Here is a 23864-nt window from a genome sequence, read left to right on the forward strand (position 1 = left end):
ATTTCATATCTGCCAGTGAGCATGTCGAAATTTTTTAATCATGATTCAAGACATTAAACCAAAATTATAAATCATAAATTCCTTTAGTATTTCAAAAATTTTTGAGTTATCAAATAAACATTATACCCTCCTCTTAATTAAAGAAATCATACATTCTAAAAGAAAACAAAAGTTGGACATAGTGTGAATTCAATAAAGTGGGACAGTGTTTTTATTTGTTTTAATTGTTTGGGGGGCAAATATCTCTTTAATCTTCAATAACTTCCAATTTTTTTTTATAGTTTTTACAAAACTTCCTCTACTGCCCCTGATTGTAGCATTTCAGATGTAGACATAAAGACGCGAGTAGAGTAAATATTGTGTCTATGAATACCAATAAAGTTTGAGATTTTGAACCGGAAGCTGTCGTAAAGCAGTCGTTTGTTTGTCGTGCAGATGCTGGTTCCCATAACTACAGTCAAGATGGCAGCGATGGCGGGCGGAGACGAACATGCTGCCGCTGACGTTTTGCGAGGACTCGCTCGACATGTGAACTGTTTGAGCGAAGACAATATGTCCACCCGCAGGAGGGCCCTGGACCAAATCAAGAGGGACACCGTCGACGGAGGACTTTCCGGCGGCGTCCTACAGGAGCTTTTCTCTGCCCTGCTAAAGCCTCTCCTCAAGTGCCTGTCAGATCCGAGCGAAAGGTGCCGAGACACCGCGATAGCGACGATCACAGAGTTCGTCCGCTGCGTGCCCAGGCCGGAGGAGTCTCTGCCCTATCTCATGCCCTGCCTGGCTCAGCGGCTCGGGGAGAAAGACATCCTGGAGCCCGCGGAGGAGCTTCGGCTGTCGGCCGTGGAGCTGCTGTCTCTTACGGTGGAGTTGTGCGGGAAACACCTGGCGCCGTATCTAACCGAAATGATCAACATACTGCAGAGAGCCATCGTCGACCCCTTCCCGGATGTCAAAAGAGAAAGCTGCAGATGCGCAGTGGAGTTTGCGACGCGTGTTCCAGGTTTGTGTTGTTGATACGGGTCAGTCGCCATGGTTTCCAGACACGCAGACGCGGAGTGGCTGGAATGAATAATCGATTTGTAATGATCATAACAATCCACATCCTTCAAACTAACCTCCTAATGTAGAACTAGATATATATAGTTATGTTAATGGTTTAAAAAGAGTTGATTTGGCATTTGTTTCAGTGCTACTCACTTTTTTTTGGGGGGGGGGGGGCTTGTGTTAAGTGTAATACCTCTATTTGACAGCATTTCACTTACTTTTGCAACTTTGGTTAAAGTTTATTTGATTCACATTTGGTCAAAACCTCAGAGTACTCTAATTTGAAATCCTAAAACCTGAGCAACATACTAAAGCTTATCTGACGAAGATCACAGGACATGTCCAGTCTCATTATTGATACTGTATAAATATTTTAAAAAGTGCTATGCTAACCAGTTTGAATAAACTGATGTGCATTCCCCCTCTTTCTCCTTAGAGCACTTTCATATGCAAGCTGAGAACCTGGTGAAGCCTCTGATGCAGACGATTTCTCATCAGCACTCCAGAGTACGAGTGTCTGCCATAGAAACCACCGGGGCCGTCATTCAGCATGGCACCGGGAAGAACGTGGATGACGTCCTCTCTCACCTGGCGCAGAGACTGTTCGACGACTCGCCACAGGTTCTACAAATAATCAACTGTTAAAAACTCCCACTCTGTGTCCTTACAAGTTCAGATTCTTAAGCTTTTCACCCTAAACTAATGCTTTACCTCCTCCACAGGTGAGGAAAGCTGTGACTGTAGTGGTTGGGAATTGGCTACTTCACATGAGAGACAGATACTCTTATTTCCACAAACTCATCCCGCTCCTGCTGAGCAGCGTCAACGATGAGATTCCAGAAATCAGGTATTACACTGCAGGCATACTCCCCCTTACTGCATAATATAACATGCCATTGCTCACGTACTATTCTTCAGGTCAGGGGGAGTTTGATGATCTAAATATCTATAAAATGTCTCTAACATGTGTTTGCACTCCCCTGCTGCAGACTTCTAGCAGCTGATTTATGGAGACAGGTAGGAGCACAGTGGGAGAAGGAGAATGAGGACGACATTAAGGATAAGATGGACTTCCTCCTCACCCCACCTCCCTTCTACCCACCAGGAGGTCAGTCACAGCTGGCAAAGCAGCAGCTTCTCTGCCACTCTGTCATTTTAATTCAGATAGTCAATGTGGGAGAGAGATTGACAGATTCCAAAACTTAATGGAATGAATCAAGAATAACTTTGACCATTAACAGTTCCCCTGGTAATAGATTTCAGATTGACATAGTAATTTATATATGGTTCTAAAAGTTATTATTTTTGGTGACCTACAGATATTTGCCTCAAGGGTAAGATTTATTTACTCTGTCTCTTGGCTCATACTCAGTCATTTGATCTGTCTATCTCACTGTAAACTGGGTCAGTTGCAGAGAGAGTCTTATAAATATAGTGTGTGAGTTGTTGGCATTAGTGCGATTAAACTCTATTCCGTGTGTGTGGAGAGACGGTGGATTAGACAGCTGTGCTGTTTATTTTTGTTCCTATCTAAACTCAAGACCCTAAAGGATATCTTCATGTTTCTTTATCAAATATCAGCCATGTGCGTTAAAGTCTTTAATATGTCCTACATAAACTGATCACCTCTGCCAAGGAGGTTTTGTTTTCATACGCATTTGTTAGTTGTTTTTGTCTGTTAATCAGCAGCATCACACGAAAACTGCCAGACTGATAATCACGGAGCTTGGACGAAGGGTCTGCTATGCGTCAGGGAAGAACTCATTACATTTTGTACAACAATATTGCATAAGCATTTTTAGAGGAGTGATATCTATGAGTGTGTGAAATTTGGTGCAGCTTGATTGAATTTAAGGGGTCTGTTTGGCCTTGAACAAATGGTGGATGCACTTGCTTGACTGAGTGCTATTCTAGTTACATTCATGTTTGACCTACAGCTCTTCAACACGCTCTGTATGAGATGTTAAAGAGAAGAAATCCAAACAAGTATCCGGATATATTCAGTTTGGCAAGGTGACGAGAGGCTGAAAGGGAAATTATGCTGTAGTCAAGTATAAGTTCTGTTGATGAAATGTGTGCAGGTTTTATCCCACTTGTGTCAAGGGCATTTTTGACACTTACTTACCAGAGAATCAAGCGAATTCTAGTCAGGGGCATTCGTGGCTGTTAGAGAGTGCAGGTTGATGAGGTAACATTCAGAGATCACTGCTGTCTCCTAAAGCTCTTGTGAGCATCCATTGTTGCTATTAGAGAAGATATTGTGTAACACCAGCCTTATTCTAAGCCTCTATGATGGAAACACTGGATTGTCTAGATAGAGCTGGTGTTTATCCTAATATCCTTGATATCCTGCTTAAGCACAGACCACAAGTTCAGAGTTTCTTACATCCTGTAAGATGATCTTTTTGGCTCTTTCAGTAGAGTGATTAATTTAGGTGAAATCTAAGTTTGGAACGGTGTCTTGAATTCCAGTGATAAAACACAGATAAGCTTCCAGGTGCATCGGCTTCACTGGTCTGTCCTCCAGCATAATAAATCCCCGTCACACCACTTCAATGCAAATGTAAATGCAATCGCCTCCGCATTGCTGCATTAAATCATGTCTCATGTAGTAATAAGCGAAGTAGTAAAAAAAACGATGCTTCGAGTGACAGCGTCGATTTCAGGGCAGGCACTGGCTTGGAAAGATAAGTGTCTGCCCTGGGGCTGAGAATGAGTGTGAACCTGAACGTGGTCACCACGGCTTACGTGTGTGTGTGTGTGTGTGTGTGTGTGTGTGTGTGTGTGTGTGTGTGTGTGTGTGTGTGTGTGTGTGTGTGTGTGTGTGTGTGTGTGTGTGTGTGTGTGTGTGTGTGTGTGTGTGTGTGTGTGTGTGTGTGTGTGTGTGTGTGTGTGTGTGTGTGTGTGTGTGTGTGTGTGTGTGTGTGTGTGTGTGTGTGTGTGTGTGTGTGTGTGTGTGGCAGAGTTCTTGGGCCCTGCATTTTGGTTAAAGCTCATATACATGTCCCACAGCTACATGTGACAATGGGGATGAATATGCGCTGTGCCTGGGGACAGGACAGGAAAGGGAAGGGAAGGAAGACCCTCTATCTCTCTTTCTCTCTCTCTCTATCTCTTTTCTTTCTCTTTCGTGGCATCATAAATCTGCCGGGCCTCCCAGTGTGAAGAGGTCACTGTTAGACAGGGAGAGACGACCAGAAAGGGGCTTGTTTTGTCTTGTCCTGGTGTGTTTCTCTGATTTATCTCTGTCTTCCTTTAGTCCCTTCTTCCTCTCTCATTAGTGTGCCTTTATGGAGAAGAATGAGGGGAGGGAGAGCGCGATGCAGGATTTGAAATGTAGGTTGAGAATGCGTTTCACTTGCTCTGACAAGTCCCTCGTGGGTAGATCTTAATTGTAAAACATTACGTGTAGAAATGTGACGAGCTGGAGTTGAGTCAGCAGACATTTAAAAACCTATTAATCAGTGATATTTATAAAAGTAATAAAAATAAAGCTTAATTTCTACAGTAATTGAGGAAAGGAAATAACACATTCCCTATAAAAACATAAATCTAATCTGCACAGGCGAGGAATTCCAGAGCCTCGGGGTCCTGATGGCAAAATGCTGGTCATCCTTTATTACAAGCCTTGATTTAGGAACTACTTGCAAGTGTTGGTTTACAACTTCTACAAGTTATAACACCATACATAGACAGGACACATGTTGCGTTTTGAGCTAATAAAACCCGACAACTTGACCGTCTCTTGGAGATTGTTCAGTCATTCCATAAAGCAAAGTAATTCACTAACTTAGATTAGATTCAACTTCATTGTCATTGCACAGTACAAGTACTTATACAACGAAATGCAGTAAAGCATTTAACCAGAAGTGCAAAAAAGGCAGTAAATGTGCAGAGTATTGTGCGTATTTAAAGTGGAATGTAAATATATAAGATATGTACAGTAAGAAATATATATGAAATAGTACAGTATTAACAGGTACTGTATGATATAAGAACTATGAGCAGTAAGAAATGTATATGGAATGAAGGAGAAGTAGATGAAGCGGCTAAGAGAGTGTTAAATATATAACTAATAAGTGTTCCTAATATGACATTATCTGTTAACCAGTTGTAGAAGAGAATGCAAAGTTGCATGTTCTTCATTTTCTCCTCCAGTGGAGCGTCCGGGGCTGGGCTGCAGAGAGCTGGTGATCAGGAATCTGGGCAGACTGGTGCCAGCCATAACCCACGATGTCACCGACTGGCTGGTGCCCACGCGGGTCCGGACGTCTCAGCTGCTCTCTGTGCTGCTGCTCCACGCCGAGGACCACAACACGCAGCATCTGCAGCCTCTCCTGGCCACTCTCTATCGGGCCTGCACCGACTCCGAGAGGGACGTCGTCAGCAATGTGGGTTCCAGTTTTAAATACTAAAGAAAAAGTAAATGTGCTTTGCATGGTGCATAGTAAGAAATGCCTCGTTTAGTATTCTAATTCACATCAATCTGGTCTGGGAATAAATGAATCCTACTCATCAGATTAGCTGTTATGCATCACACTATATTTCTTTTTTAGTCATCCTTTATAGAATCATTTTATCAAAATTTTGATCATCGCCTGACTGAATGATCTCAGGACACATCTGTTGAGCTTTGAGTCAACACCTCTAGTAGCATTTCGTCGGTTTCTCACTGTTGTTAATTTACACTGCACCCAGCTGAGCTCAAGGACTTTGGATGCACCTGTCAGCGTAGGAGAATTGTGTGGATGTTTGATGTTCGGCAAATTAAACGCACTCTTCCTGTTGTTCTCGCCCTCCTCTATACTCCCTCATGTCTCTCTTCACTCTCTCTTTGCTTGCATCCAGTGCCTGGCTGCTGCTAAACTGTTGGGGACCTTTGTCCTTCCGGCCGCCTTCCTCAAGCTGCTGCTGGATCATGTGACGACGCCCCAGTCTTCCTCTCATCCCTGGGCCCCCCTCATGGTGCTGGCTGCGGTGCTGGGTGGCTGTGCCCGAGCCCTCCTCAAACCACATCTTGAGCAGATCGCCAACACGCTGGCTCAGCCCGACGTCTGCCAGGAATATCAACAGGTCAGCAGAGAGAGGCATGGGTTTGGTCGTGGTTGAGCTGTTTTTAGCTTTTTTTTATTTACCTGTGAATGCGCATCCCACTGTTGTCAACTGTAGCAAAAATGAAGTTTACTCTGGGAAGGGAAGGAGTTGATGTTTTAATGATCAAAAGATCACAGACCTTCCCGGTTTACTCTGCCCACATTGGTTGCCATGTCTTGTTTCTCCCCCTGATCGGTGGGCACCAGCTGTTCCTCTTCCAGTCTTGTTCGGTGTTCTTGGCAGTGTCACAGAAGGTCATCATTCTCTCTGTGTACCTTAGTGCTATTTTTGGCAGGGACAGCTCAGCAGTCAAACAGTACTTTTCTTGCCCAATTTGTCCCTCTTGGAAATAGTCTTCATGATAAGATGCCACATCTCTTTAGCTGAAGACTTTTTCAGGAGTTTTGAATAGCCCTTCTGTGCACAGTGAGTTCAGCGGGTTTGTGGTTGAGTAATTCTACCAAATGCCGACCCAGCAAAAGCGACAGTCCGGCCACATGGTGTTTTTTCAAATCTAACATTTCAAGTCTGCGATCAAAACCACTCTGCTCACACGCAAGTGGGAGATATGCCCCAATGTTCAACGTCTCTTTACTTTCTATTTTTCTTGCATAGCAGAAGAAATTATAATTATATTCTCTGCAAATAACGGTCTGCCTCTTGAAAAGTCCCATCGACTTCGCAGCGGTATCATCCCTGCTTCCTGTACTTCCAAACATGTTTCCCTTTCAGAATCAAAATAACAGTTTCCAGGCAGAGAGCTATTTTCTGATCGTGCTGCACTATTGACTCACCTACACCCCTGACCCCACCCTGCTCTCAGTGAGGCCAGCAAGAATTTCCTCCCAGGGATAATAATAACAAAAATCCACTAATTTCACGTGACCCCTGCTCGGCTGCTCTGACCCCCCCCGGAGCAGACAAGGCAGTGCATAGTCTTTGTCTCTTTTTTTTATAGCCATGTGTCAGGTCTCAGCACCAGACTGTGGTTCAACCGTGCCATTGAAAGAATCCCTGAAATTTCAAAGCCTGCCTGGTCAAGGCCAGTGATAAATGAGGAGGGAAGTTGACCCCCGTCTGTCCTCTCTGGTCGTTTTCCAGCAGGGTCAACCAGAGAAAGAACTAACAGGACGGGACAGTCACACGTTTTCGCACAGATGGAGGCAGACCTCTGCTTCCTGTAGGTCTGTTCCTCCATCTATCTCCCTCCGTCATTCTCTCTGTCTCTGTTTCTGAGGGCAAAGCGCACAGGGGTTGTGATTCAAAAGATCACCCAGACACAGCACCTGCGACATTCCTCGACAACATACAGGGTTCATAGCGGGGAGCAGGGCCAGATCGCTGTGTGCCTGTAAATAACACCCCTCGAGACAGGAGCACCTGCATCCCTCTCTCCCTCTTTCTCTCCATGCCAAAACGCTGATCCAGAACATTCTGCACCCGCCTGCCGCAGAGTTGTCTGCAGACACAAATAGTGAAGTAAAACATAAAGGAGACTCGATACCCTGATTTTATTATATTTAACTCTTATTTGTTTTTAAATAAGGCATCTTAAGAACTTTATAAGAATGTGCATTTGGATTCATCTTGAGAGAGTTACGTGCCTTGAAATCGGACTTGGTCAAAATGAAGCCGGTTAAAAACTGAAATATAAATAATCATCAAAGTGAGCAGGGGCAGGGGGAGGCAGCAAGGCTCAGCGGGGAGTTCAGGGAACAACCATTAGATTTGGAGGCTGATATACGAGGCTTCACCGCGACTTGACTTACCGACTCTTTCAACTCTCTGTTTTCTTTTCTCCATTTCAGTAAGGGGGGAAAAAGACAGCTTACAAAAATAAATGGCAGATGCTTTGCAAAAAAAATACAAATATTAGTTTTAGGTTGAAGATGATGTCAAGTGTTTGAGGGAAAGTAAAAGGCGAGCCAGTGGTTTGTGAAGCCACTGTGTTCTAAGGTGACCTGTTTAGTTGAGATTGCTTATGTGTCTTAGGGGACTTCCACAGAGGAGTCACAAACCCACACCATCACACACACACAGCCAATACTTGCAATGCTTTGAGTTGCCACAATGAAGCAGACTTCATCAGAATATCTGCAGGGCTGGTATGATTTTGTAAAGATAGTGGTGAGGAGGAGGAGGAGCAGCATAAAGAAGGGAACCTGATAATGAGTTTGGATGCATATTTACAGCCAGGCTTGATTAAACCGTGCTTGACCCACAGTCGCCCAGTGATCCGAGTGAAATATTGGGGGAAAAGGAAAAGCTCTGTCTCTTTTCATGTTGTCTGTGCATTTCACAATGTCACGTCGACCAGTTTTCTGCTGAATACACAAGCGTTAACATAACTCCATACATCAGAGTGTCTCCAGCGTGCCTCCCCTTTGTCATGAATGACAGCCGTGCACCGCTCACTGCTCTGCTGAACGACAGATAAAGAGAGGAGAAGAAAGGCAGGAGAGCAAACTTTACCTTCGTGCAAGGGGTCAGCACCACATCCACTACCGCTGTTTGTTTTCCCATTGCCTTGGCAACATTAGTAGCTTTGGGGGGGGGGGGGTGAGCCCCCAACTGGATAAGAATCTATCGACTTGTGGTATGCCTCCTGAAAGTGGAGTTGTGCTTGTGTGTAATTGAGGTATACAGTGGTGGACACACACACACACACACACACACACACACACACACACACACACACTGTGTAATGAGGCCCCTGAAGCGTGCCCTGGCCAATGAAACCAGGTGTATCTTGCCTTGCTCCAGGTGTCCACATAGTCATTACACCGCACCACTTTTTCCACTTTCCCTCTCTCTGCCTGCCCTTATAGCTGTCTTCTGCTAATATACAGTATATTAAGTGTGCACATTTTTTTGTATAACGTAAATGTGTGCGTCTGCGACTGTTATCTTGTCCGCCTCCCTTCAGCTCCTCCTGTGTTCACGTGCCAGTTCATTCCTTGGGGATTTCCCCCATCAATGACTATTTGAACCCATTCACACAAGTAGGGAAAGGGCACTCTGCCTGTGTCTGTCAGCTGAAGGAATGAGGGCAAGTCTCGGTCGCTCCGAACTGCATGGTAGTTTAGTTTAGCCTCAGGAAAATGTGTTTACACACTCTACTAACACCCAGGACTCAAGAGACATGTAAGTGTAAGGAGCTTTTTTTTCCTCCAGTGTGTGCTCAACACTCCATTGCAAAATAAAAACATTTGCTCATTAGTCTCGCAGACTGGAACTCCTTTAGCTTCCCTTCCTCCTCACAAATCCTGTCTTCTTTTTTTAATGCTCTGAGCATCTTTACTTGGCTTTGCACTTGTTTTCCTCCACCTTACTGCCAAGCTGTGCTGTGCTCAAATTTTAGAAAAGATAGTGCCCCCTAGTGGTAGACATGGGTTTGTGGCATCTGAGTGGCTGTGCTTTTTGAGTGAGGGGGAATATGTTTAGATAGGAGTGTATGTTGAGAATTCTTTGCTCGCACACACTGAAGACTCCCCCACTCCCGCTGAAGCCCGCAGCCCCAGCCCCCTCCGAGCCAAGCCATAATGACAGGCAACGAGAAAACAGGAAAAGAGGCCGTGATCCCAGTGATGGCATGGAAATTAGCCTTAGCCGCAGGTCTTTGTCTAAACATGAGCTCAACACAACACTGGCTGACAAGTGACAGAAATCTGACACATGCTCCCTTTCAGAGATGGAAAATAAGTTTTTGTGGATCAAGAGTAATTAAAAAAAAAAACATTACCTTAGAGTTAATCGTGTGAGGAAGTAGATATGGACGGAGAGCTTTGCAGGAAGGGGATAGTGTGCAGACCAAAGTGCAATGGGGTTCATTGAGAGACGCAGTTCATATTCCAACAGAATCCCTCTCACAAGTACAAACTTCTAATAATTCTTCCTCTCTCCATCTTTCCCAGGTGATGTACTTGGAGCAGTTGCTGGCCTGTGTGGATGTGCTGCTACGTCAGGGGGAGTCAGACTGTGGCGCGGTCAGCCTCCAGCTGCTGCAGGTGCTGGTCACTGTCCAGAGTCTCTCCCCCTCTCCAGAACTCAGTGAAAAGGTGAGAACGCAACAGCACGAAGATACAATCCCAGATTCCTCCTCTCCACAATTACCTCATTTTTTATAACCCAGTTTTTCCCTTCAATTTTATTTTTTCCATCATTTTTATGAGGGTAAACAGCTTTTATGAAGAAAAAGAGCTATTCAAGGAATGCAAGCATTTGTACAGGTTCAAAGTGGGTATGGCTAACGGTGTAATTACCCACTTAGCCAGGGCATCTGAAATTGCACCTTTGGACTGGAACTTTAAATCCACTCCTAGGTGAAAGGTGGAGTAAGCAAAAGATGGAAAAATAACTGACGTAAGCTGGAGCTCTTGGCAGGTGTGTCAACAGCTCACCTCCATTTGTGGCCATAACGCCTCCTGAGGTCACAGACAAACAGATATGTAACTTACTTAGCTTTAATGCTGCGGCCGCACAGGAACAAGTGAGGCGAGTGGGGTCCAAGACCAGATCTTCTAGTCGCCATAGGAGGCCAATGACAGGTGCCACCAGTGTGTGCATGTGTTCACGTGTGTCTGCGACTATGTATGTTCAGATAGGGAGCAGTGTTGGAGAAGAGATGGGAAGGAATGGATTAAGAAAGAGAGGGAGGGTGAGAATGGCCTTGGGCATTTTTGGATCCGGAGGGAAAGTCAGACTTGTTTTCCCAGAAAGGGGGCACGTCTTTCCCATCAGTGGACAGCTTCAGGGTTGTCTAGCTCTCCTCTGTGACTCAGACGTCTCTGTCCCTGTCCGTCCCTGAGGGACAATGAAGGGAATTATGAAGTTCCCCAAAAGGTCTGTTAGTCTGCCCTAATTATTTACTCTGCTATCTCTCATCCCTGCCCTTTCCTCTTAGCTCGGCTTTATTGGCGTGAGTCTGTGTGTGTGTGTCGGTTCCTGTGCCTTTGTGACATCCTGTGTATTTGTCAGGGTTTGTGTTTCTGTGGTTTTATGTGTGAGACCTTGTCATGTCTGAAGTGTTGATCTTCCCAGGGATTCCCAGGATTTTTTTGCTTCTCCTATTTCAGCCCGGCCTGGAGAATTTCTTAAATTACAAGAAAACAGTGATAATTGCTTAACTAAACAAATTTCTGTGTTTTTTGTTTTTAAATTTCAAGTAGAGATTACAGCAAATAACATGTATTTCTGTTCCATTCATCCCTCTCTCCTCCCTTCAGGCCTTGGAGAGCGTGCAGTGCTTGTGTAAGGTGCAGGGCCTGGACTCGGGGGTGGACCTCTATAGGCAACACATGGGTCGGCTGCTGGACTGGCTGTCTGCCACTGTCAACACCTGGTCCAGTTACTCCCCACAGAGACTCCAACTGCATATCATAGTCATACAATCAGGTGAGAAGTGAAGCCTCAATGTGCACGAGAAGTCGCCAAATTGCGCCGCAGGTGCTGAGGTTTGCACATATCGAGACACAGTAGTGGTCAAAGAAATACAGGATGGTGTTTCAGACGAGCTACTTGTTACAGATGAGAAAATCCATGCATCAGATCTCAACATGCTCTTTGGGGACGTTCCCCCCCCTCCCATATGTTGGTTGAGACTACAATCTTAGTATAATAATTGTTCTGTCAGACACGACTTTGTGGTGTGATCGGTGAAGCCATTCTTTCCTGAACTTGATCCAACTCAACATTTTACATCATATTTATTGAAACAGCCAAAGCAGGTTACAAATAATTAGAAAATAAGAATTCGCAGTACGGGGGCTTGAGTCCCATTGCGACGGCCGTGGGTTTGATTCGGACCTGGCTCTTTGCTGCTGGTCTACTCCCATTCTCCCCATTTTGGGCTCACTATCCTATATACCTGAAACATTTCTTTAACTAAACAGTTCCAGCCATGCGAGCAACTGAAGAAAAGAAAATGTCATTAGCACTTCTTGGCTTTCTGACTTCAGTAAATCCCTGTCTTTCCCTCTGTTTTTCAGTCTGTGTTTCTCAGACTTGTCTAAAGAGGTTAGTCTATGCTTGTGAGAGTATGTGTGTGTGTGTTTACTTGTCTCTGTGAGGACCGGTTTGAGCCTCCAGTGTGTGCGTGCATGCGTGCGTGTGTGTGTGGTGCCGTTGGGTTAAAAAAGCTGTGACCTTGTCTTTGGTGGTGAGATTTCACTTTATCTCCGCCAATACCATATAATCCTCCATCATCAGCGCCTCCCTGTGCCACACTTTCATCTCCATCTCTTTCTTCCCCCCCCACTCCCCTCTCTTTCTATTTGAATAGGCAGCTGCGCCCCTCTAATCCTCACACAGACGCACACACACACACACAGAACCTGAAGTCATAGCCCTCAAAAAGCTGTCTCTACCTGTGGGGACCTAATTTTTGGTCCCCATTGTGATGTCCCAACAGGTTACTGGGCATTTAAGTTAAGGGGCCCACTGGGATACAACAAAAAGGACACACACTCACACAGCTAACTGACCAGTCCTTTTTAAGTCCACCCTGTAATCCCTGTGCGGGTCACTACATCAAACGGCACTACGGCCGCCTACTCTTGACCTTCCTCAGGATCAAGGCCACTTTGAAGCTCAGTTTGTTTCAGTGTGTGTATGTGTGTGTGTTTGATTTGCGAATGCCGAACGCTGCTCTGAGCCTCCCTGGACTTTATTCTCGCAGATGTGATCTTAGGTCTATTAAGATGACCCGAGGACTTTATAACTGGCAGCCAAACGGACGGCATGTGACCGTTGTGTTTGAAGTGCTCACGATTCAGGGAAATTGTCCCTCTGCTGAACAATTGTCGGTAGTTAATTTGACAACTGAGAATTGGTCATTTCGCTTGCTCATCAGCACCGCACACACAGCTGCCCTCTCATATCCTCCTCACAGCCGTTTGTTCTTCAGTCGGTGTCAGAATGTCTGATCTCCCGCTGCCTTTCCTCTACGTTCGGTCTTAATGCCTTGCTCGAGGACAGGATACACACAGACAGTCTCTCTCTAAGCCGTAAAAATGACCGCATACAGAGAAAAGTGTGTTTGTCACGGTGACACCAAAGTCACTGTGAGATGACCTGCAGACGTCTTCTCTAACTCCGCATTGTGACACACCCTTTGATTCACACATCCCGTTGGCTGAGGACTCTCGCTTATCGCTCTTTCTCTCTCGCTCGCTCTCGCTCTCAAACATTGTCCACCACCCTCGGGCAGTTGCCGGATTTCCTCTGTCTCCTCTCTTGTCTGTACAATAGAGTGCAAACAGGGCACGGACACTTATCACTTGTTACACACACACACAGATTACTATATATAGCTCCGAAAACATGCAGTCAGACTGTTGGTGGTGTGTGTGTGGGCGTGTGGGCACTGGGTACATTAGTGTAACTGGGAATTCTTGCCCTGTGAGTTTCTCATTTTCCTGTAATAGATACAAAAACACTCCATCACACAAAGACCTTTCTGTGTCTCATTTCCTCAGTGAGTCTGTGTGTCTGTCTCACCAGTCCATTGAGGGCTCAATAACACCAAGCCCTCTGGTCAGTGTTTAACAAAAAAGAAATCTCCCGTCTGTGTGGGCTGACAATAAAATGAAGAATTAAGAAAAGGCACAATGAAAAGAATCTTCTCTTTTTAATGTTTATGGAATTATATGGTTAGGCTGAAAATGAGTGGTGACAGAATTAACTAGAAGGGGGCATACCTCTGCCAAGGCTCAGCAGTCCCCTTATGAAACATACATCAAATTAAGAAGAGATAATTTCATCATGATCCATGAATCATTCTTCGAGGAATCACAGAAACTGTCCAATCTCGCAATTTTCAAAAGGAAGTTCCTGGATCCAGCCCCTGACCTGGATCCGCACCAACATTTAAATGTTCTTTCCTTGCAGGCACTGCTGAAAACATCTCTGGCAGAGGGACTTATAGTCAACTGACTTGATTTCAGCAGGGACTGAAGTTAGGAGGTCTTTAGATAACAAATTCATGTTTGAGCTCTTTCAAACGACCCAAAGCTGCTTTATGAAATTCAGTACACTATCGTGAAAGTTCACACGTGTGTTTGTGTTACAGGTCCAGTGATCGGGGAGTTTGTGGACCAGCTGATGCCCCTGCTCTGGAGCTGCCTCCAGCCCGACAAGGACCCCGAGATGAGACTGAGCATCTTCACAATGCTCGCCAAGTTGCTACTGAACGCAGCCAACACACTGGATTCCCAGGGGTGAGGGGGACAAAGTCACACACAGAAAGTCCGCTGATGAAACACGCTGAGGACCGAAAGGTTTCTTTAGTAGGTTAATGGGAAGTTTTTTTTGCATGTTTTGCATTGAACAAAGGTGCAGACACAACATTCGGAATGACAGGCCAACTCTCCACCCTATAATCACTGCATAATGTTACAGTCTTGTTCGGTTTCGTCTAGTCTGAGTTTTCCAAGTCATGACTTTATTATCACAGCTTGCTATTTTCCGACTTTGCTTCACATTAACCGGCAAATAAGTTCCACACCCACAAGGGACCATAATTAGAATTGCACAAGCGATGGTCTATTTCCTGGAAGCCGTTTTTCAGTATCTGTTTCTTTTGGATCTTTTGGACAGGTAGTCATGTCGTGGATGATAGGGTTACACCGTGGCGTGATACCCTCAGTGGTAGTTCAGAAATGAACTTGACATGGTCTCTTAGGGAGTATCATATGAATTAACTCCACTTAATCACTTCCCAGCATGCATGAGAAAGACGAGTGCACATGCTGTCGGAAAAGTCTCCTCACTGATTTGAATTATTATCGACTGGTGACAGAGGAAGGATCGGAAGGATGTCCGACACCCAGAGAGCAGCTCCTGTTTGGAGCTTCTTCTCCCCTGTGGCGCCCCCCCCCCCCCCCCTCCAGGGTCCCCTCCGAGCCCTCAGCTGTGCAGCTTTCAGCCCGGGTTCAGAGCTCTAATCTGAGGGAATGCATTAAGCCTGAGGCCCATCCCGGGTCCCAGTGATCACAGCAGCTGCTCCTGTCAATAACAAAGACAAACCCCGTCCAAGAGGGTTGCCATAGGGATATCGCTGCAGCGTGTTACTTACCCAAAACCCAACGGCCCTAAGGTCTGTCCGGGTTAGTAGTTGTTTCCATTGGATAATATCAGGGATAAACTGCTAATCCTTGTATGGAAAGATCTCAAAAATGCCTTTGGCCTGAACCCAGCAACAGTGTCGGGAATACAAGATACATTGTATGCCTTTGTCGGGGAAATTTGTTGCGTAAACAACAGGAAATGTTGTCGGGCCAAAACACTGGAAATTGGAACTTTGCTTTCAACTTTCATCAAATTATTTTAGCCATAAATGTGCGAATCAGACACAAGGAGCCTCTGTCTGTTCCCCACTCGCAGCGTGGCCACCTGTGCTGCTTATAGCCGTTATCATTCCTGAGCCGTATCTCTGGTAATCGCAGAACCATCAGCAGAAAGAAATCATGTTACATCTTCAAAAGATGTCAGGTAAAAGCTTAACATGCGCTGTTCGGGGGTTGTGCGGTTTCTGCCATAATATTTCCATTCAAACTCGGCTCATCCCTCCATTCATGATTTGTGGCCCGATCTTGGCTCAGCAGTTTGTAGCCCACACACACACACGTGCCATGTGATCAAGAAGACAATGATAGTCATAGAGAAAACCTCTTCCCTTTGTTCTACAACCCAAATGACATAATGATAGCTCGGCGGCAGAACGAGCAGAAAGGGAAAGGATGCGTGGATCTTGGAACCTCTCATCCACGCACACGTACTGTTTTTGTTTTATGTGCTGTGATTAAAGAGCTAGATGTGAAATCTAAGTAGAAGGTGATGTGTGAGATATGAAAGTTCATCCTTGTGGCAGGCGGTACTCGTGTGCCGCTTGCAACCGAGATAAGAGTGTGTGAAGAGTAGGGGTCTTGATTTCAGCTTTGAAGACATAATAAAACAGGAAATCTAAAACAGGAGATCTTTTATCAGGATCCTAGATTTTACAGATTGTGTTAAACACAAAAAACAAGACGAAATGAAACTTGTATCAAATATCACACTTTTTTAGCAACATATTTTAGAAACGGCTCATCACCTGATTTTTACACGTTTACATAAAGACCTAAAATAAGAATGGCTAATAGTTGAAATCATAATTGCAGTAATAATATGAATATCTCCAAAACCAATAAAAATCAAAATCTATCAAAGGAATGCGAAATCACCCCCAATGTAATCAAACTGATGGTCAAAGCATGAAATGCATTGTAGGACCAAATCTATGAATGAATCAGTTAAGTGAATAGAACAAGTAAAACCACTAATGAGTAAGTCGGTGGTTTGATCCCCAGCTCCACATGGTGGAGTGCCCTTGGGCAAGATGCTGACCCCACACCTTCAGTTTGCAAATGATTAAGAAATACTTGATATCATAGGAAAGTGCTACGAGGGGTTAGGACAAGAAAAGTGCTTTGTAAGTTAGGTGTTTTTGACCAATCACCATATCTGATAATAAATAGTATTGAACCAGTTCTTGTTCATGAAGTTGTTAGTGAAAACTGCAGGAGCACAGATAGCTGCACAAAGACGTGCATAAAAGAGGTCAAATCCTCGTCTTCTTTCCCTCGGGCGACATCGCAGTAAGTCTTTCCATCTTCTGCCGTCATGTCGGTGAAGAGCTTTCAACACCTGTCAAGATGAAGAGAGGGGTGTATTCGTGGCACACTGTCTCCCCCTGCTGGCGCTGAAAGAGTGCAGCACGCTTCATTAAACACATGACGGCTTTATCATGATACCAGCTGAACAGCCAGAGGCAGAGATCAGAGGCTGTGGAGGTGGTTGGGAGCAGACGGAGAAGTGCAGACTCGGGTGGTGTGTGAGAGAGGATGTCCGAGGGACTAAGCCAGCATGGAAAATAGAAGGAGCGGGGACAGGATGACACCCAGATGTTGTAGCCCCCCCCCCCCCCCCCCCATCCCCCTGCCTTGTGGGAAAATGTGTGGGAAAAGGGCTGCAGCATCCACACTGTGTTGCCGATGCATGTCCAACATCAGTCACTTATCTTCAAAGCGCCATGTTGCAGCGATAGAAATGTTTTTTCTCTGTCTGCCCCTCTACATGTTTTCACCCTCTGCCCCCTCTCCCAGGCATTTCCGTGACGGGGCCGAGAAGTTCCTGTGCGACGTCCTGCTTCCCAACCTGGTGTGGCGAGCAGGCCGCATCGCCGCTGCCGTCCGCACCTCGGCGCTCAGCTGCCTGCTGGCCCTGCTGCATGGAGGGGCAATCACACCCGGACAGGTACATACATACGTTCACCTACATTGAGCCAGCACAAAATGAAACAATCGGTTACATGGAAGCGAGCAGCAGCCAGTAGGACAGTCTCCATTCTGTAGAAACAACGTTTTATTGACTCAGCTGTAAAGGAAATGATGTGTTAGTGCGTTCTCTAAATCCATCAGGAGTAGACATGAATTTTCTGTTTTATCCATTTCACAACAAAGCAGACGGTCCCCTTCGGCCATTTAGGAAAAACATAAAACCCTTCTCTCCTTGGCTGAAAGAGTTGGCCGCGGCAGGTTGCAGGTGTACGCGGGGGTCAAGCGGGTCCACATACCTTTGTCCCTCAGGAACAATGCTCCCACTGTGCCTGGCCCTTGTTATAGGTAGGAGCTATCACTGGGACGTGCCCCTTGCACCTGCCTGTCGGAGCATGTGCCCAGTGGCAGTGTGCACACTCGCACGCACACATCTGGCCCTGTTTGCCCTCGCGTGCGCTGAGTGACCAGTTGGAACCGGCTCGCACACAGCCTCCGTTCACACGTCTTCAACTACAAGGCAGCGCAAACAGCTGGGGGACAATGGGAGCCTGGGTGTCGGTGTGCGATCGAACTTTTACTATCAGTTGGCGCCCGAATGTGGAAAAGCGGTGACCGACCGTGACCCGCTCAGCTCCTGGGGGAGAGGTGAGGTGAGGTTACAGCTGAGGGGGAATAAAAAAAAAGAACATGTCCTGACGGGTTTAACAACAGGAGGTTATCCTGTTGTGTTTCCACGGGCGAATCAAACAGCCTTTCATTCAGAAGGACATAGTTTCCTCGCTTCTCCCTGTGAATACAATTAGCAGCTCCGGTTACACTCGGCGTCCTCACTTTGTCACTGATGTAATGCCGGATCACGCCTCTGCCAAATTTGCCTCCTCTTTCTGTCTCCTTCCCTCCCTCCCTCCCTCGCCTTGTCCCATCACTCCTTTTGTCTTATTTCTGTTTCACGTGGGTTCGATGGCAAACAGACCGGGTGACAGAGGCTTTAGCAATCACCTCTTGGCCTGTTGCTTGTGGCGCTCAGCCTCGCATTCCTTGTTTGTCCATTTCCTCTGTGTAATGAAAACATCGGTCTTCACTGGTCTTCTGAAGATGGGCTCCGTGCCCGTGTGTCTGTACAAACTGATCCAGACCCGATGTGAATCTGCCATGATTCAGGTGATATAACACTTAACCCAAGTCAACACTAGCTCTTGAAGGAGAGTGTGTTCTTTAGCTTTCAGCTTGTGATGTCACGTTTACTAACCAGCCTCTTACCTGCTTCTTTTTGCAGATAACTGATGAATAAATGAAATAGAAGCAGACTTATGAAGAGGGTTTTGTAGATTAAAGAGAGTGATCTTCACTATACAGCATCAAGGCAGCCTCCCCATTACAGCTGCTTTCAGACACTGACATTTTCCAGAGAGGCTGCATGTTTACAGCCTCTCTCCGGACATTTTCTGGAACTTGCGAACTTTAGAGTGTTGACTACACGTTAAACATGCAATGCACGCAGAAGTACAAGACTACAAACATCTCAGTATGAAAAAGAGAAGATGTCAACTTTGAAAGACAACAAGATTCGATGCCGTTGTCGATGTCCTGCAGAATTTATCCGTCCTGCCTCCTGCATGCTCTACCTCACCTGAATGTTTCAGAAATGTTCCTGTGGACGCGCCTGACCCAGACATTCTCCTGCTGCGTTCCTCATACGGACCAAGACACAATTCCACCGGACATTGTCCATATGTGAAAAGCTTATGTTCCACTTTGAGAGGATCTTTCATTGTGAAAATCTGTGACAAAATGACTTTACTGCACAAAATAAAGTATTTAAATTTATCATGTGCAATCCAGAGACCTGATTCTTCCTTCTACGTGATGAATTGTATCAAACAGGCTTTGATCACGTCATTCAATGAAAAGCTTAATGTGCGTGACTCTGCCTATCATGTGCGCAGCTGCTGTGTGTGGAGGAGAAGCTCCGACCCCAGGTGTTGTCGGCCCTGGAAGAGGACTCTCAGATGGGCCGCCTGTTGGCTTGTCGGTCCGTGTCCACCATGCTCAAACTCATAGGACACAGTCTGCCCCCTGAGGCCCTCAACAAGATCTACCCTGGTAAATGACAGGCACACACACAGAAATGAAACTCTCTTCGCTGTCAATTCACATGAACGCCTTGCAATTAATTGTCTCTCCTCCACAGATCTGCTGAAACGTCTGGACGACAGTAGCCAGGAGGTGCGTGCCGCGGCTCTGCAGGCCCTGGGCCGGTGGCTGTCCAACCTGACCAAGGAGTACCACCCGGAGCTCTGGGCTCCTCATCTGCAGCTCCTCTTCCAGCAGCTCCTCCTGTACCTGGACGACCCCGATGCCACGGTGCAGGGCCAAGTGTTCGGTGAGATCAGATGCGGCGTTTGAACCTCGCAACCTCAGAGCTGAAGATCAGAGTGTTGATGGGCTGTATGTGGCGAGTGGGAAGAAGAACACATGTCCTGAGAATGTTCTAATGAAGTGGAAGCAAAGTGAATTCTGAATCTTAGGAAAGGGGAAAGAATGTGAAAGTTTAAAGAAATGCTCCACATCAAAAGATATTTTCTCTGTATAACTTTCTGATTAGAATGAAGAAAGTTCTTGGATATAACATAATAGGGGTTTGATTTAAAATAGTGTTACATGGTCTTTATGGGCGTGATAATCTGATATTTAGCTGCTACAGAAAGCCAAGGTGATGTGATGATGGACCTGCTGCGTCTGAGACTCTCACAGATGGAGATTATTGAACTGGCTCCCTGCCGACACATTCCTCCTCTCCGTTTTTTTTGAGAAGCTCGACATCAACCATCTTTTCCATGCAATTCATCACCAGCAGCCGCTGCTCGCTTCCAGCTGCCGAATCGAGTCCTTTCAGGGACGTCGGGGCGAGGTGGCCTTCAACAGTGAAACACAAGATCCAGATCAATTTCCCTCCAAACACGCACACACACTTCCCAACGGTCCCAGCTAATGATAACCACATGGGGACACGCCACCCGCACCCCAATTCTCCTCGCCACCTTTTCACATCTGTCCTCACGCCCATCCCGCCTAATCCCTCCGTCTTTTATCTGCCCGTCTCTCGTCCTCTTCTCGTAGCCAGTGTGTTTTCTGGGACTTCACGGCTCTGTTTTTTGTTTCCGTGTATCAGTGGAAAGTCTGAGTGCGTAACGCAGCTCCTCTGGACTTTCGCTCCCTCCCACTCATGTGGATGTTAGCTGTCATTGCTCCTGACAGGACACAGATGAGCGCAGATGCCTTAGCCAGAGACGAGAGGCCTCATTACTGGATCTCTCATATTCAGGCAGCTAGAGAAACAGAGAGAAGAAGGCGCTCACACGTTCACCAGATGCAGCGATCGCCTCCATACTGGGATCACGAGCTCTGCCAGACAGCGATTTGAAAGACTTCCCAGCAGTTTTGTTGTTGCCATTGGTTATCAAGTCTAACCTTGACTGCGGAGTGACACACGTGGAAATCAACTTGATGAACCAGCCTTCACCCACGTACTGTACCACTGTGGTTCTTGCAGTCGAGTGATGTTGAGTCATGTCCGTGTCTTTTCAGGGTTCTCTTTGAAAAACTATACCGGTCATACATTATGTTAAAGTTGGAACATGAGAGGAACAGCTCAGGAGAATGTCTCGAGCGATGCCGGATACGCCAGCCTCTCTAACTGATGCTCTGGCAATTGGTTACGCACCGAAGCTGATACTCGCTAAAGGATAAGTCTGGTGATCCGTTATATACATTTGTTCTGCTCATCAACAAATCCCTTCTAACGGCTATTGCCTGTGTAGGTAAAGCTTGACAAAGCTCTCCCTGGACTTTCAGTGACTTCCTAAAGTTGATTAATGACACATTCCTGCAGCCCTGTGTGACAGAGAACCATGTGCTCATTAATCCTCTGCTGGAAGTAGTCCCTAACAAATGAGGCATTTATTCCCGATCGGGGGTTTATGGTTTTTTTATCAGAAATTTGAATATTTTGATGTTGACAGTCCCAAACGAATATTTATATGAAACTGGAACGCAGCCTCATTTTTTGCACAGTTTTAGCTGTGTTTTTCCTCAAGGATATTCTAAAGTAATTGGAAACGGCGATCCGGAATGCTAAACTTCATTGAAAGATACGAGTGGGACATCTCGATGAAGTCGCTTTTAGACCGAGGTGGAAAGCTGCAGGTGAGCAACAGTTTGCAGGAGCCTTTAAGTTCCTTCAAAGCGCCCTTCAGCATATCTGGCCCATACAGAGAACTGATACAAACATATGAGCCATTGTGCAGTGTCTCAAACTGTGATCCCCATGAAGCTCGGAGTCTCTTTGTGAAACGAGATGACCTCACATCTCGCTGAGGGATCGTGTGCATCTGACAGCACCCGTATCTGCCTGCGCCACAAATGTGGAAGCAATCCTCGTGACTCTTTTTGAAGCTTCCCCCCCCCACACACTCTTTTTCTTTGTTCCTTTTAATAGTTGATCCCACTTTTATGCTTCTTGGATTTCAAACGCATTTCTGTGAAGTGTCTTAATGAAGGCAGCATGTCCCGACAGCGTGACGGACAGCACCACCTCCCTCTCATCCCTCCCTCTGTCACTCCTTCAGCCCACCGCCCTGGTAATCCCAGCACGGCTGCGACCTGCCCAGTCGCACAGACTGTTGGCACGGGTAGAGCTCCCTCCTCACAAGTCGCCATTGTTCCGTTCCACGGCTCTCCACTGAGTACAGTAAACACAAAAGCTCCAAAATCCCCCCCATCCCCTTGAAGAACAAAGGCAGGTATCAGATGATGAGTTTACATGAGCTAACTCATGCAGAGTGACGGCGTGTCACCACTGGAACAGCACTGTTTTCTTTTCACTGTGGTTTCCAAAGCATTTTATCCATCGACAACGATTCAAGTAACTCGATATACCTGTGAGGATCAGCAGGGGATGATGGGAGGAGAGGATTTGAAAAAGAGAAATGTCGCCTCCTAGTGGAAGAAAAGGACACTGACACGTTGGGTTTGCAGAGTGGATAATGTGCTGTTGTTCCTCACTGGTGTTCTGAATTTATTCAACTCAGTAGCTTAGCACTTGAAAGGGAAACTAAATACTTATTTAATATCTAAAGGATTTTTATTTTATTTTTGATTACCTCTGCCGAGAAGGTTAAGTATTCATCTCCTGTCTGTTTGTTTGTTGGCTTGATTGTAAGCAAGATAACACAAAAACAACTGAAAGGATTTCTATGCAACTTACTGAATACTAGTATTTGATAAACGCATGTATTTTTTATTTTGCCTGTGTCCACTTCCATTTCATGACCTGTCTGCTGTCTGTTTTGTGTGTGTGTGTGTGTGTGTGTGTGTGTGTCTGTTCTGTGTGCGTGTGTGTGTCCAGAGATGCTGAAGGAAGGCAGCTCGGTCCACCCGGCCCTCCTGCAGAAGGAGGTGGAGGCTGTGAGAGACAAACAGCGGAGTCCTCTCTACTGCGACCAGCTGCTGCAGCACATCAGCTCCCTGCCCAGAGACACCAGCACCCTGTCCTGAGTGACACCACATGCCTTCATTCAGGAGAGGACATCTTTAGAACAGCCTTTCAAATGTCTGCGAAGGAGTAGATCGGATTTTTTTTTTTATCCTGACACTTTTAAGAGTTCTTGAACTATATTTGTTACCAATTCGGTAGAGGACAGATGGAAGATGTGGTTGTTACCCTTTCAAGTTTTACCTGCCTCCGGTTGAAGTGTGTTGACATTGGGTTTTCACAACAAGGCAGGTAAATATGTTGGACATGAGTCAGACTTGATAAACAACCTGCAGGCTGAGATGAGGTGGCCTGTTGCAATGTGGAACAACGCCCACCACAGCATGAATGGCCTGAAGAACTGTCGTCCATTTTTTTAAGAGTTAACTTTTTCACAATGAGGCTTGTTTTTGTCTGCCCCTGTTGTATTTTATGTTATTTTGCTTCTGTCGTTTGATTCACTGTGATTGACTTTGCATACGTTTCTATGAATCTCTCCTTCCTGCAGCCAAACTCTGCTCATCCCAGCCTCCAGGTGGTGCTGAGTCTCAATACAAAGTGCATTTATCTTCATACAGTTTTATAAACACTTAACTTTGCAGACGTGTTAATAAAAATCCCATGGAAATTTGAATCTTGTATTCGAATTTGTACTGAGCCCAAATTGGGACATTTTATGACTCATCAGATGCTGTTAAACATGTGAGGAAAAATCCAAATATCTAATTTCCACATGAATCTTAAAAACAAATAGGATAAGATGCTTTTCACTTTGAATGTTTTGAGCGGATGTTTCTCATTTGCCTTCACACTGGACATTGGCGACCGCCCTGGCGCGAAGCAGCAGATTCTCGCTCATCTCTCGGATCCACCAGCAT

The 23864-nt window shown here is 45.8% G+C and overlaps 1 protein-coding gene across 1 annotated transcript; it reads left to right on the plus strand.

The window, feature by feature from the left end:
* The first annotated feature begins 452 nt into the window (after nt 1–452).
* On the plus strand, nt 453–23620 carry LOC133970874 (dynein axonemal assembly factor 5-like). The gene is made up of 13 exons (XM_062407985.1): nt 453–1000; nt 1481–1665; nt 1767–1891; nt 2034–2152; nt 5203–5435; nt 5893–6117; nt 10053–10196; nt 11364–11532; nt 14207–14354; nt 17280–17430; nt 19400–19556; nt 19645–19836; nt 22861–23620. The coding sequence occupies exons 1-13, from the start codon at nt 463–465 to the stop codon at nt 23007–23009; spliced, it is 2535 nt and encodes an 844-aa protein (XP_062263969.1). The 5' UTR covers nt 453–462; the 3' UTR covers nt 23010–23620.
* The last annotated feature ends 244 nt before the right edge of the window (nt 23621–23864 follow it).

Source organism: Platichthys flesus, chromosome 16 (assembly GCF_949316205.1).
Source record: "Platichthys flesus chromosome 16, fPlaFle2.1, whole genome shotgun sequence".
Classification (NCBI taxonomy): domain Eukaryota; kingdom Metazoa; phylum Chordata; class Actinopteri; order Pleuronectiformes; family Pleuronectidae; genus Platichthys; species Platichthys flesus.